The 12,408-nt window shown below is 44.5% G+C and overlaps 1 protein-coding gene across 1 annotated transcript in view; it reads left to right on the top strand.

The window, feature by feature from the left end:
* Window positions 1–12,408, top strand: part of LOC147692387 (cytochrome P450 2A13-like) — a 977,490-nt gene that overhangs the window by 715,407 nt on the left and 249,675 nt on the right. Inside the window, exon 7 of the mRNA XM_086938609.1 lies at window positions 6,772–6,959. Within this exon, the coding sequence (XP_086794735.1) occupies window positions 6,772–6,959 (188 nt within the window). The remainder of the gene's footprint in view (window positions 1–6,771; window positions 6,960–12,408) is intronic.

Here is a 12,408-nt window from a genome sequence, read left to right as displayed (position 1 = left end):
TGAGTATCATCAGCATATGATACAATGTTTACCTGATGTTTTTCCACCAATTCTGCTAATGGTCCCACATATAGGTTGAAAAGCGTGGGGCTCAAAATTGACCCCTGTGGGACTCCCTGGGATATTGCCATACTTTTTGATATTTGTGATTGTTGCAATACTTGGAAACTTTGTGATGATAAAAAGATGTCAGCCATTGTAATGCAGTGCTTTCTACACCGCATTCTTCTAGTCTGTGCAAAAGCAGCTTGTGTGGGACGGTATCGAAAGCCGCACTTAAGTCCAATAGGTTTATTGCAGCTGTCTGTCCCACGTCCACCCATTGTCTCATTGTGTCTGTGGCCAATAGCAAAGCTGACTCTGTAGAGTGGGCAGCTCTAAAGCCAGATTGAGATGGGTGTAATAAGCCATTGTTCTGTATATTGGCTGTTAGCTGTTTTTTTACAAATTTCTCCGCAATTTTTGCGACCTACAGCAACAATGAAATAGGTTGCAAGTTTTCTAGGACTGCTATAGATGGTTTCTCTTTCAATGGATGTACTATTGCTTGTTTCCATTTTTTAGGGACTTCCCCCTTCTGAAAGGAGGTGGTGATTAGTTCAGAGATGAATGGTATGATAAGATCTGCTCCCATCAATAATTTTTCTGGACGAGCAGGGTCGAGTGGGGATCCTGATTTAATTCCTTTGGCTAATATTTTAAGTTCGTTAGGTTCTGTCATTTTAAATTCATTGAGTCTTTCTCCTAAAAACTCCTTCCTTGGTTCTACGCTGTTCCCCTGTCGTACTTCTATTGGAAAACTGCTGTATATTTAGCCACCTTCTCTTCAAAGTATTCAGCAATTTTATTGCAATTTTCTACTGAGAGTGTTTCCTCCTTCTTATGGTTTTCATAGGATTTTAGAGATTTTAGTATAGAAAACATTTCTTTCAAAGAGCTACTCTCGCTTTCTATCTTTACTGTGTAGAACTGGCACCTAGTTTCCTTAATTAGTGCATGGTACTTTTTTAGTTCTTTTTTTATAGCAAGCTTTGGCCATGTTGGAGAAGTTTTTGCGCCACTTCTGCTCTAACTTCTTACATTTTTTCTTTGCTTTAGCAAGGTTCTCATTGTACCATGGTGCTGATGGCTTCTGTCTCTTAGGATTCTTAGTACTCCATGGTGCTATCTCATTGATAGCATCTGTTATCCATTCCTCAAACTGGGCATTGGCAGTGTTTATTTCTGTTCCTAAGGCAAGGTTTACTTTTCCGCAGTGCCTGTAAAAAGGTGCTAGGATTAAAGCTTGCCCATTTGCTATATGTCGCTTTTATACTAGATCCCAATGTCCTTACTCTAGGCACAGATATTGAGAAAGGGATCAAATAGTGGTCTGTCCAAGGGATCTGCCAAGGTGTTTCCACTTCTATATCCTATTGGTTGGTGAAAATGGGATCAAGAGTGTGGCTCCCTTTGGTGAGTTGCGCTTTTCACCTGTTGAAAGAGATTCATTGCCATAAGATCCCTACATAAAGATTGGGCTACCTTGTTTTCTTTCTTATCAAAATGTACATTTAGATCACCAAGTATAAGAAACTTCCCATAGCGTAAGTCTGGTTGAACCGTTTTTTCACCTAGGCTTTCTGTAAATTGTGTAGCTGGACCTGGTGGGCGGTATATTAAGAAGCCCGCTATTGTCACATCATCAACCGCAGAGAGTTTGAATAAGAATGATTCACAGTTCTTTATATTTGCTTCCGTTATACTACACTTTAGGGAGGCTTTATGAATTATGCAGATTCCCCCTCCTCTAAGTTCTCTATCTTGCCTTTGGATCTCATAGCCCTCCGGGAGTGTATCTATGATATCAGGATCCAAACTGTCATTTAACCAAGTTTCTGTAAGGAATAGTGTATCTGGATGTCTTTCTTTTAGGATATCATAGATTTCGTATTTATGTTTCGTCATAGACCGGCTGTTTAGTAGCATTAATGACCATTTTCTGACCGGATTATTGGGGTGATTCCTATAAGTGAGGTTGAAGTTACAATGTTGGCATTTTAAAAACTTCCCATCTACACTCACATTATTTTTACAACTGGGCAAGATGGGCTTATTCACTCTCATTAGGTCTTCCCTTGAATACGCTATTCTCCTCTGATATTCCAAACTTCCATGGTGCCTGGCCCCTGGGCCCGGTCTGGCGCGGACAGCCGCAGACGGGCTTCCCTTTGGTGCACCTTCGGTGCGCCAGCGGCGCAACCGCTGCGCGCGTCCTCTGCGCATACCTCAGTGCTGCCTACCTTTCTCAGCATGTCCGCTGCGCATCTTGTGTAGCATCCGGTTTTATCGAGGAGGCAGGGGCCGCTCAAACGCCAACTTCCCTCGAAACCGGAAGTAGCCCAGTTCCCTCCACAGCAGGCGGGATTCTTCCACGGTGGGCCAGGGAAAGGCAGTAAGTATCAAGGTTAGTGCTCAGAGAGTTAAAACCTGCATTTTGAGCATACGCAACAAGGAGGGTTACTAGAAGACATTATGGCTGATTTTAACTCGTAAAACCCGAGTGGTAACAAGGGTGAGGACAGTATTCCCTCTTTTATTGGTAGATGTATAAACTCTACATTTTTATCACCCTGTGTTTCTTCCCTCAGGTAGTATCCTACGCAGTTAAGTGGCCCCAATTCATAACGCCATACACCTTAGGTTGAGATGGGGGACAGTAGAAAATGTAAATTCCCGTAGGGTTACTCAAGAGCCATTTTTTTTAGGCCAAAGGATCAGGGACGTAGGCTTGAAATGAACAAGGTAGTCCCAGAGCAGTTTACCAATGGCGTACTAAAATCTTTCAGGGATGATATTGAATCCTGTTTAGAGGCACTAACAAAGTGGGGATAATAATAAAGGCTTATGATAGGGTTTACAAACAGGTGGCCAAAACACTCACACAAACTGCTAGTAAAACTAGGACAGGGGGGGAAGATAGATTGATAACATATGTACAGGGGCCCATCAGAAAGAGCATGAACCCCAAGGTAAGGCCCAGGTAGTTACATGTAGGAAACTATAAAAGCAAGTCCTGGAAACCAGCAATTCAGAAATTAAAAAAGAAGCCTGGAATGATTTATTGTCCACAAATGTCATCAAAAACAGTGCCAGGTTCTGGGAGATTGTTAACAAACCTTTAATTTTTGGGTGATACAAACTGCCCAATGGACTGTACGTACCTGAAGATAAGTGAGTCACTCATTTCCAAAATATATATGTTAATCCTGCTGAAGCAGGGATTCCTTATCCCTTGACCCCGGATAATGACAACTATGCTATGTTATTTAATGAAGAAGAAGCTAGTGAGGTGATTTTAATAATGTCATGTAATAAAGCGCCAGGACGGCATCCCGGCCGACCTTCTCAAGTTAAATGTGACATTATGGTCCAAAATACTGACACATGTATTTAATGCTGCCTGTCGGTGTGGTTAGCTGAGGTCATGGTCACAATCTATCATTATCCCAGTTTTTAAGAAATGGCAGCGTGATGACCCACAATGTACAGGCCTATATCAGTGATTGACACAGCAGTAAAAGTTGTGTGAAGAGTGATACTTAAGAGATTAATGGATTGGTTAGATGAACACAAGGTAATGTCCAATTTACAATATGGATTTAGGGTAGGTAGGTGAATGATAGACCGGCGTCTCAATTTATATTAGTTAGTGGAGAAATGTACAGCTGCCAAGAAAGGGGCATAACACTTACCCTTTATGGATCTATCCTCTGCCTTCGACCATGTGAATAGATCCAAATTATGGTCACTACTAATTAATCTAGGAATGGATCAGAATATCATCAGTTTTTTATCTGATCTGCATAGGGATCTTACTGGTGTGGTGAGATGTGGTCAAAGGGGTAATGTCTCACGGTATATAAAGAAAACTATGGGCATCAGACAGGGATGTATTCTAGCCTCTTTACTCTTTACGTTATATATTAACACTCTAGTTTTGTCTTTGTGCATAGCCTGTAAATAAATCCCTTGTGTAGGGGAACAGTTAATTCATGTGATCCTCTCTGCTGATGACACAGTATTAATGGCGAGGACAGCGGTAGGGCTCCAGTGTCTACTTAACTCTTTTCTTTCCTTAATGGCGCATTGGACTTAAGTATACATTTTTCCAAATCAGAAACAATGATACTGGGCCCAAGAGCTAGAAAAATAAACACTAATTTTTGTGAAGGAAATGAAATCACAAGGGTGACTACTTTCTCCTATTTAGGGGTTTTGTTAGATGTAAAGGGCACATGGACGTTACAAAGGAAGACAATTCACAATGTTTTTATTAGGTTGTATTGTGTGTGCTTTTATGATTTTAGTTAACCGAATAAAGTATTGTGACTGACTGACCGGCATATACATATGATTGCACTTTTTGAAGCACTATTGCACATTTCTCTATTTAATGTATTTACGTATGATTGGAACTGCAAAGCATTGTTGATCATTAAGTAGCACTCTTGCACCATCAATTCCTCTTTACACATGCTCTAGACTAGGATCTACATTATGAATTAAGAGTAGAGGTGTCTGAGCAGCAGATACATTGTTTTAAAGCTGGTTTTATTGAATCCTATGCACTTTATTGTTTCTTAGAAAAAGCTCTAAGGAGTTTCCTTTTGTCAAGACATCAGTGAATTACTGACAGCATTTTGTTTTTTAAATAAGGTGTTAGGAGCATTAAGAATGCTTATTTTATAGCCTTATAGCCCGCCGTAGAAGGCTATACCAGCTACTAAAGGCCAGCTGCAGCGTTAAAGGCCCGAGCCAAAGTCGAGGGACTTTAACAAGGTAGCAGGACTTTAAAATCTGAAGGGCTATAAGGCTATTAGAACATTCTGCCACTAGAGGACAGAATGTTCTAACAAATAAAACAATGCCTTCAGGGAGCGTGAGGGGATTGGAATCCCCCCAGGCTTCCTGAAGCCTTTGTTCTCAGCCAGAGCTGTAAACAAAGAAACATTGGAATATTGGAGCTCCGGGCTTATACCAGCTATTATAAGCCCAGAGCACTCCATTGTTTTCAATGGAGCTACCAACATTCCAATGTTCTAATATATAATATGGAACAAAGTATAGATTGCTGTTGCACTGTGTATAATCTATGATTAAGTTCAGATTGCTGCCAGGGGCTACATTGTTATGATCTGTATAAAAACTGTTTTCTGTCCTAGTATTATAAATCAATTGGTGTACCTTTTGTTTTTCTGCTCAATAGAAATAAAATGTAAATAGAAAATTAATAATGCTCCAAAAATAAGTGTCTTGTCCTTATATGAGTAACACTCTGCCCACCCTTTGATAAAAACACTCTGGGGGGGCATGCCTTCTCAGTTGTGATTCCTCAGCTTTCGAATAAGCTCCCGGATAGCCTGTGCAGGTAAGCTACCTTACTCCTGTTTAGGAAGTGTCTCAAGAGCTTCCTTTTCGCTCAGGCGTTTGGATAGGCTCATCGGAAATGCGAAGCTCTGGGAAGCATGTTAAGCTCCAGGTTTAGGGTTTGTCTTAGCGCTTAGAGACCTGCTGGTGATATGGTGTTATTCAAATAGAAATTAACAATAACAATAACAATAATACTATAGCCTTATAGCCCGCCATAGAGGGCTATACCGGCTATTAAAGGCCCTCTGCCGCGTTAAAGGCCCGAGCCGAAGGAGAGGTTCTTTAACAAAGCAGAGGGACTTTAAAAGCTGGTATAGCCCGACTACGAAGGGCTATAAGGCTATTAGAACATTCTGCCACATTCTACCACTAGAGAAGAATGTTCTAACAAATAAAACAAAGCCTTCAGGGACAGAGAGGGGATTTAAATCCCCTCACGCTCCCGGAAGCCTTTGTTCACAGCCAGAGCTGTGAACAAAGAAATATTGGAATGTTGAAGCTCCGGGCTTATACCAGCCATTAGAAGCCCGAAGGACTCCATTGTTTTCAATGGAGCTACCAACATTTAAATGTTCTAATATAGCCTTATAGCCCGCCGTAGAGGGCTATACCAGCTATTAAAGGCCCTCTCCAGCGTTAAAGGCCCCGAGCCGAAGGCGAGGGCGTTTAACAAGGGAGAGAGACTTTAATAGTGGTACAGCCCATCTACGAAGGGCTATAAGGCTATTAGAACATTCTGTCACTAGAGGACAGAATGTTCTAACAAAAAAACAAAGCCGTTTGGGAGTGTGAGGGGATTGGAATCCCCTCAGGTTCCCTGAAGCCTTTGTTCACAGCCAGAGCTGTGAACAAAGAAACATTGGAATGTTGGAGATCCAGGCTTATACCAGCCATTATAAGCCCAGAGCACTCCATTGTTTTCAATGGAGCTCCCAACATTCCAATGTTCTAATTACCAATATATCTTTCTTTCAATTGATGTGTGTTTGTCCACTGCATGCTAGGCAACATGCACAAGAGTCCTGGGCTTTAAATGGACAGGCACTGTCCGTTACTGAGTACCTGCACTTCTTTAATTTGAAAGGGAGAGTAGTTGTACTTCTCAGCCCTGCTGTGATACATTTAACAGAAGAAAACAGGTACGTCTCAGGAGCAAATGGGTACTCTTAATAGTAAGTACCTGCTCTTTTTTCCATTTAAGGCACTGCAAGAGTCAATTCCACATCATGCCTCCATCAGTTCTACAGAAAATGAAGTGTGCCGAAGCAATCATGTGTGCTGATCCGTATTACAAATACTCACAATGAATGTGAACCCGAATTTGCATTTGAGTATTAATTAAGTCTGTTTTCTTGGCAGCAAAGGTCCAGGAGGAGATTGAAAATGTGATTGGTGAGAACCGAACACCAACCTTTGAAGACAGAGGGAAGATGCCATACACAAAAGCTGTGATTGCCGAGATCCAGCGATGCAGTGATACTATTCCAATGGGAGCTGCTCACGCTGTGACACGTGATACTCCATTTAGGGAGTTTGTCTTACCTAAGGTACCTGTCACTTTTGTGTATATGTAAAACCTCCTCCCACTCTGCAAAAGCTTGTTTAGGATAATAACAACACCTGGGGCTTCATTTATGAGGCAGTGCGTCACTTTTACGCCGCCGGTACGTCACGTTTTGTGACGCACCCGTGGCGTAAAGAATGCGCCTTGTTGCGCCATATTTGAAAGTGACGCATCTAGGTAGATGCGTCACTTTGTAAACCCCTGCGCCACATTATACCTGCCCCAGGTATAATGTATGCAAGGGGGGCGTATTGACGCAAGGAAGGGTCGTAGAAGTGGCGCAGTTAAATCTATGAGATTTCACTGCGTCGTTTTTAGTATGCCGTTGCGTCAAAATCTTGCGCCTGCCTCACAGCAGGCGTAAGACTGACGCAGGCCCTTTCACATGGGGCTTAGATACATCAGAAATACTGACGTATCTGTAACTCCTTGCGACATGATGCATCATACATTAAATATGACGCATCAGGAATGTCGCAAGGAGTGCACACTGAGAAGTGACGCATCGCTGCTTTCACGCAGCGATGCGTCATTTCTCATAAATTAGGCCCATGGTCCTTGATTTACTGGTAATCATGAAAATGTTTAATTTTTGGTTTCAAATCCATCTCTAAATTAGCTTCGAATATAAGCCAAATGTTTTTGTCTTGTTTCCTGCGTTTTTTGTTGAAGTGGTTACGTAATAAAAGCATAGCATCAAATAGGTACGTCAGCCAGGCAAACGCAATTTTCGATAATCCGTGAACAAATGGAAAAGCAAATCTTACTTAGAACTACAGGGTCTCATATTAACAGAGTGACAGAGGTCATCTTCACTTATTATTACCACGGTTCTACCACTAACCTCCTACTGAAACAATGTATTGATTCAATTAATTCCTGGCATGCAACCATGCACCTCCAATTGGTTTGATTTTTCTGCACCGAAGCTTTCTTGTATGTCATGTGAAATAAGATTCCTTACACCAATTTTGAATGACACAATCACAATACGTTGTAAAGAAGCAACATATCCAGAAATACAAATAATATATTGCTGATTTTGTTTATTCTATCTTCGACGGCTGTTCAAAGATGGGCTACAGATCTGATGGAGCTGAGGTAATAACTCCTCACTGTTTGCGAGCCAATACTAAGGTTTGAGAACCACAGTGAGGATTCAACTGGTTCGATTATACCCCTTTTGCATAGCATGTCCAGTTCCAATTCCTTTTTAATATCTTTGGAAATGCTAAAAGGCATACTTCTGAGCTTATGCTTGGCTGGCCTGGATGCCTCCTTTATAATGATTTTGTGTTTGTATCTCAATATCTTGCCCAGATTGCCAGAGAAAACATACAGGTACTTGTTCATAATATTTTCTAGTTCCGGTTCACCTCTAATGTCTAATACCTGCTCGTCAGTCAGTATCAGGTTTCAAAACCATGCCAAAGAGCCCCTGGTGAAACCACCCTAGAACATTAAGGCACTTGTTTGCTACATACAGTCTGCCTGCTATCCTTCTACTTTCTAAAATATCATCAATGTAACCACAAAGGCCAATGATGCAGCCTTCATAGGACACAGCTTTTTGATCAGGGGTAATAATATTTTGTTATACCACACCTTTTCCATCTACTTTCTGGTAACCATAGTCATATGTGCACCAGCATTTTACCATTTACCTTTGTACTAAATTTCAACTTGAGGATTAATGCATTAACTGGGGTCCTCAGTCTTTATGTCAGTTGTCTTCACCACTAGAACCATGTCCCTCAAATCCCTTACAATACTGTCTTCATCATTGAGTACACCTTCATTAGTAATTCATTTTGTCCTAGACCTGTAACTTTGGTACACCTTGGGGAAATGTCCTGTTTGTTGCATATCATACATACCACATTTTTCACAGGACATTGTATTCCATCTTTATTATGCATACAATTTTCACAGCAGAAACACACATCCTGCTGGGAGAAAAATGATTTAGGTTTGTCCAGCTGTTTGTTTTCTTTTATGAGCTTGTTTACGTTTGTGTTCATCACACCCACCTGCTCAGCACTGTTGCAAAATCATTTCCTTCGCTGATACTTGAGAAGTTTGTGTACTTCGCTCTTCGCTTCCGAGCTGAGTGGTCGCTCCCCTGTGGCTTCGGTGTCGTTGTGCAGCGCATATGATCTGATCTGGAATCTGATTAATAACTATTGCCTGCTGTGTGCTTTGATTGCCGCTGCGTGCTTTGATTGCCGCTTTGCCCATTTGCATTGTTTAATTGCCAGCGTGACTTTGTTGCAGAATTTGTGCTCAGTTCGCCGCTTTGCCCATTTGCATTGTTTAATTGCCAGCGTGACTTTGTTGCAGAATTTGTGCTCAGTTCGCCGCTTTGCTCATTTGCATTTTAATTTGCTAGCGTGACTCTGTTGCTGAATTTGCGTTCTCCCCCAAGCGCTCTTGCCGTTCTGACCCCTCCGCCTCCATTTTGTTGTTATTGTCCTCCTCCTTAGCCCGCCCCGCCTCCCAGCTGAGCCGCCCTCCCACAGACAACAAACAGCGCTCCCTTACCTGGAAGCGCCGTGACTCGCTCTTCGCTTCCGAGCTGAGTGGTCGCTCCCCTGTGGCTTCGGTATCGTTGTGCAGCGCATATGATCTGATCTGGAATCTGATTAATAACTATTGCCTGCTGTGTGCTTTGATTGCCGCTGCGTGCTTTGATTGCCGCTTTGCCCATTTGCATTGTTTAATTGCCAGCATGACTTTGTTACAGAATTTGTGCTCAGTTCGCCGCTTTGCCCATTTGCATTGTTTAATTGCCAGCGTGACTTTGTTGCAGAATTTGTGCTCAGTTCGCCGCTTTGCTCATTTGCATTTTAATTTGCTAGCGTGACTCTGTTGCTGAATTTGCGTTCTCCCCCAAGCGCTCTTGCCGTTCTGACCCCTCCGCCTCCATTTTGTTGTTATTGTCCTCCTCCTTAGCCCGCCCCGCCTCCCAGCTGAGCCGCCCTCGCCCCTCCCCCTCCACTATCCATATATGACAGTTGCTCCCGCGCGCAGCGTTCACGTGCAGCGACCGCGCCCAATCCGCGCCGAAGGTGCGCCAAAGGTAAGCCCGTCTACGCCCGTCCGCGCCTGGACCGCGCCCAGCGCCAGATCCCCTGGCCCTTGCACTGCCCAACCATCCCGCATTACCTACGATGCCACCACCCTCCTAGCCCTTAACCCCGGCCGTCCCCCCAACTGCGTCCAAGCCGCTCCTGGACACACCCATGGACCTTTCTCATGCTACTCCTGCAAATTCATCGGCACCGTCAACAACCCCGCTACGATCACACCTCTGATTCCCGACCCCAAACACCTACAATGCATCTTGCTCAACACCCGATCGGTCCACAGGCACGCCATTGACCTATGGAATCTACTAGACACCTTCTCTCCGGACGTCGCCTTCCTCACAGAAACATGGATGAACGCCTCCTCCGCCCCTGACATCACCATTGCCATCCCAGAAGATTATAAGATCATACGCAAAGACCGTACCGGCCACACAGGAGGAGGAATCGCTATCGTCCATAAGAAATCTATCCACATCTCAACCAGCTCTGACATCAATCTCGCCAACTCTGAACACCTTCACTTCCAGATCCACATCGACCCCAAGACCACACTCAGAGGCACCCTCCTTTACAGACCACCAGGACCCCGCGCACAATTTAGTGAGGACATCACGGACTTCATCACTCCACACGCACTCCCCTCCAAAGATTACATCCTCTTGGGAGACCTCAACTTTCACCTTGAAAAGATCAACGACCGCAACTCCACCACCCTTCTGGACAACCTCGCCAACCTCGGACTTAGACAACTGGTCACTTCCCCCACCCACATCGCTGGTCACACTCTCGACCCTATCTTCACCTCCAGCAATCATGTCTCCTTCAGCCACACTACGGCTCTCCTCTGGACTGACCACAGCTGCGTTCACTTTACCTACAACAAGCCCAAACCCAACAACCACCCCCAACCAACTCTGCAAAGAAACTGGAACAAAATCACCATCGACCAGATCTCCTCATCGCTTCTTCTAAACCCCCCAGCCCACCCCTCAAACCCCGACCAAGCCGCCTCCAACCTCTCCCTTTGGCTATCCAACAGCGCCGACATCCTAGCACCACTGAAAAAGCGACAAAGCAAACTTGGCAGCAAGAAGGCCTCATGGTTCAACCATGATCTTAAGAAATCCAAGAAACTCTGCCGCTCCCTTGAGAAGGCCTGGAAAAAAGACCCAACCACCAGCACCAAGGACGCCTTCAAAAACGCCACCCGCATACACCACCAACTGATCCGAAAGGCCAAGAAAACCGCCTTCAAGGAACGACTAGATAACAACGCCCACAACAGCAAGGAACTTTTCAACATCGTCAAGGAATTTACCAATCCCTCGGCCAACTCTAACGACATCACCCCCTCTCAAGAACTCTGCGACTCACTAGCCTCATTCTTCCACAACAAAATTGCAGACATCCACAACAGCTTCGACAACCAACCCGGAGAACAACCCTACCAACCATCTACCGGACCTGCACCCTCCTCGAACACCCTTAATGACTGGAACCCTATCTCCACTGAGGACACCATCCGCCTGATGAACTCCATCCACTCAGGATCCCCCACAGACCCTTGCCCTCACCACATCTTCAACAAAGCAGACTCCATCATAGCACCGCACCTCCGAGACGTCATCAACTGCTCCTTCAAATCCGCCACCTTCCCAGAAAGCTGGAAACACGCAGAACTTAGCGCCCTTCTGAAAAAACCCACAGCGGACCCCACCAAACTCAAAAACTACCGCCCCATCTCGCTCCTTCCATTCCCGGCCAAAGTCATCGAGAAAGCAGTCAACAACCAGCTTGCAGCCTTCCTCGAAGCCAACAAATCCCTAGACTCCTCACAGGCCGGCTTCCGAGCAAAACACAGCACGGAGACCGCCCTCATCGCAGCAACAGACGACATTCGAACTCTACTGGACAATGGAGACACAGTCGCCCTCATCCTCCTCGACCTCTCCGCTGCCTTCGACACAGTCTGTCATAGCACCCTTCTACAACGCCTCAGAAACATCGGAATCCAAGGAAAAGCACTTGAATGGATCACCTCGTTCCTCACCGGAAGGACTCAGCGAGTCCGCCTCCCACCATTCAAGTCAGAAGCCACTGAAGTCATCTGTGGCGTACCACAAGGATCCTCACTCAGCCCTACCCTCTTCAACGTATACATGAGCCCCCTCGCGACCATCGCACGCCAACACAACCTCAACATCATCTCCTACGCTGATGACACTCAACTGATCCTCTCTCTCACCAAAGACCCGAACATCGCCAAAACCAATCTGCATGAAGGAATGAAAGAAGTAGCCGAATGGATGAATCTTGGTGGCCAGAAGCCCTTGGAAAAGCACC

The sequence above is a fragment of the Lissotriton vulgaris genome, chromosome 9 (assembly GCF_964263255.1).
Source record: "Lissotriton vulgaris chromosome 9, aLisVul1.2, whole genome shotgun sequence".
Lineage (NCBI taxonomy): Eukaryota > Metazoa > Chordata > Amphibia > Caudata > Salamandridae > Lissotriton > Lissotriton vulgaris.
Note: the sequence above shows the minus strand (reverse complement) of the source record. Positions and strands in the feature narration are given on the sequence as shown.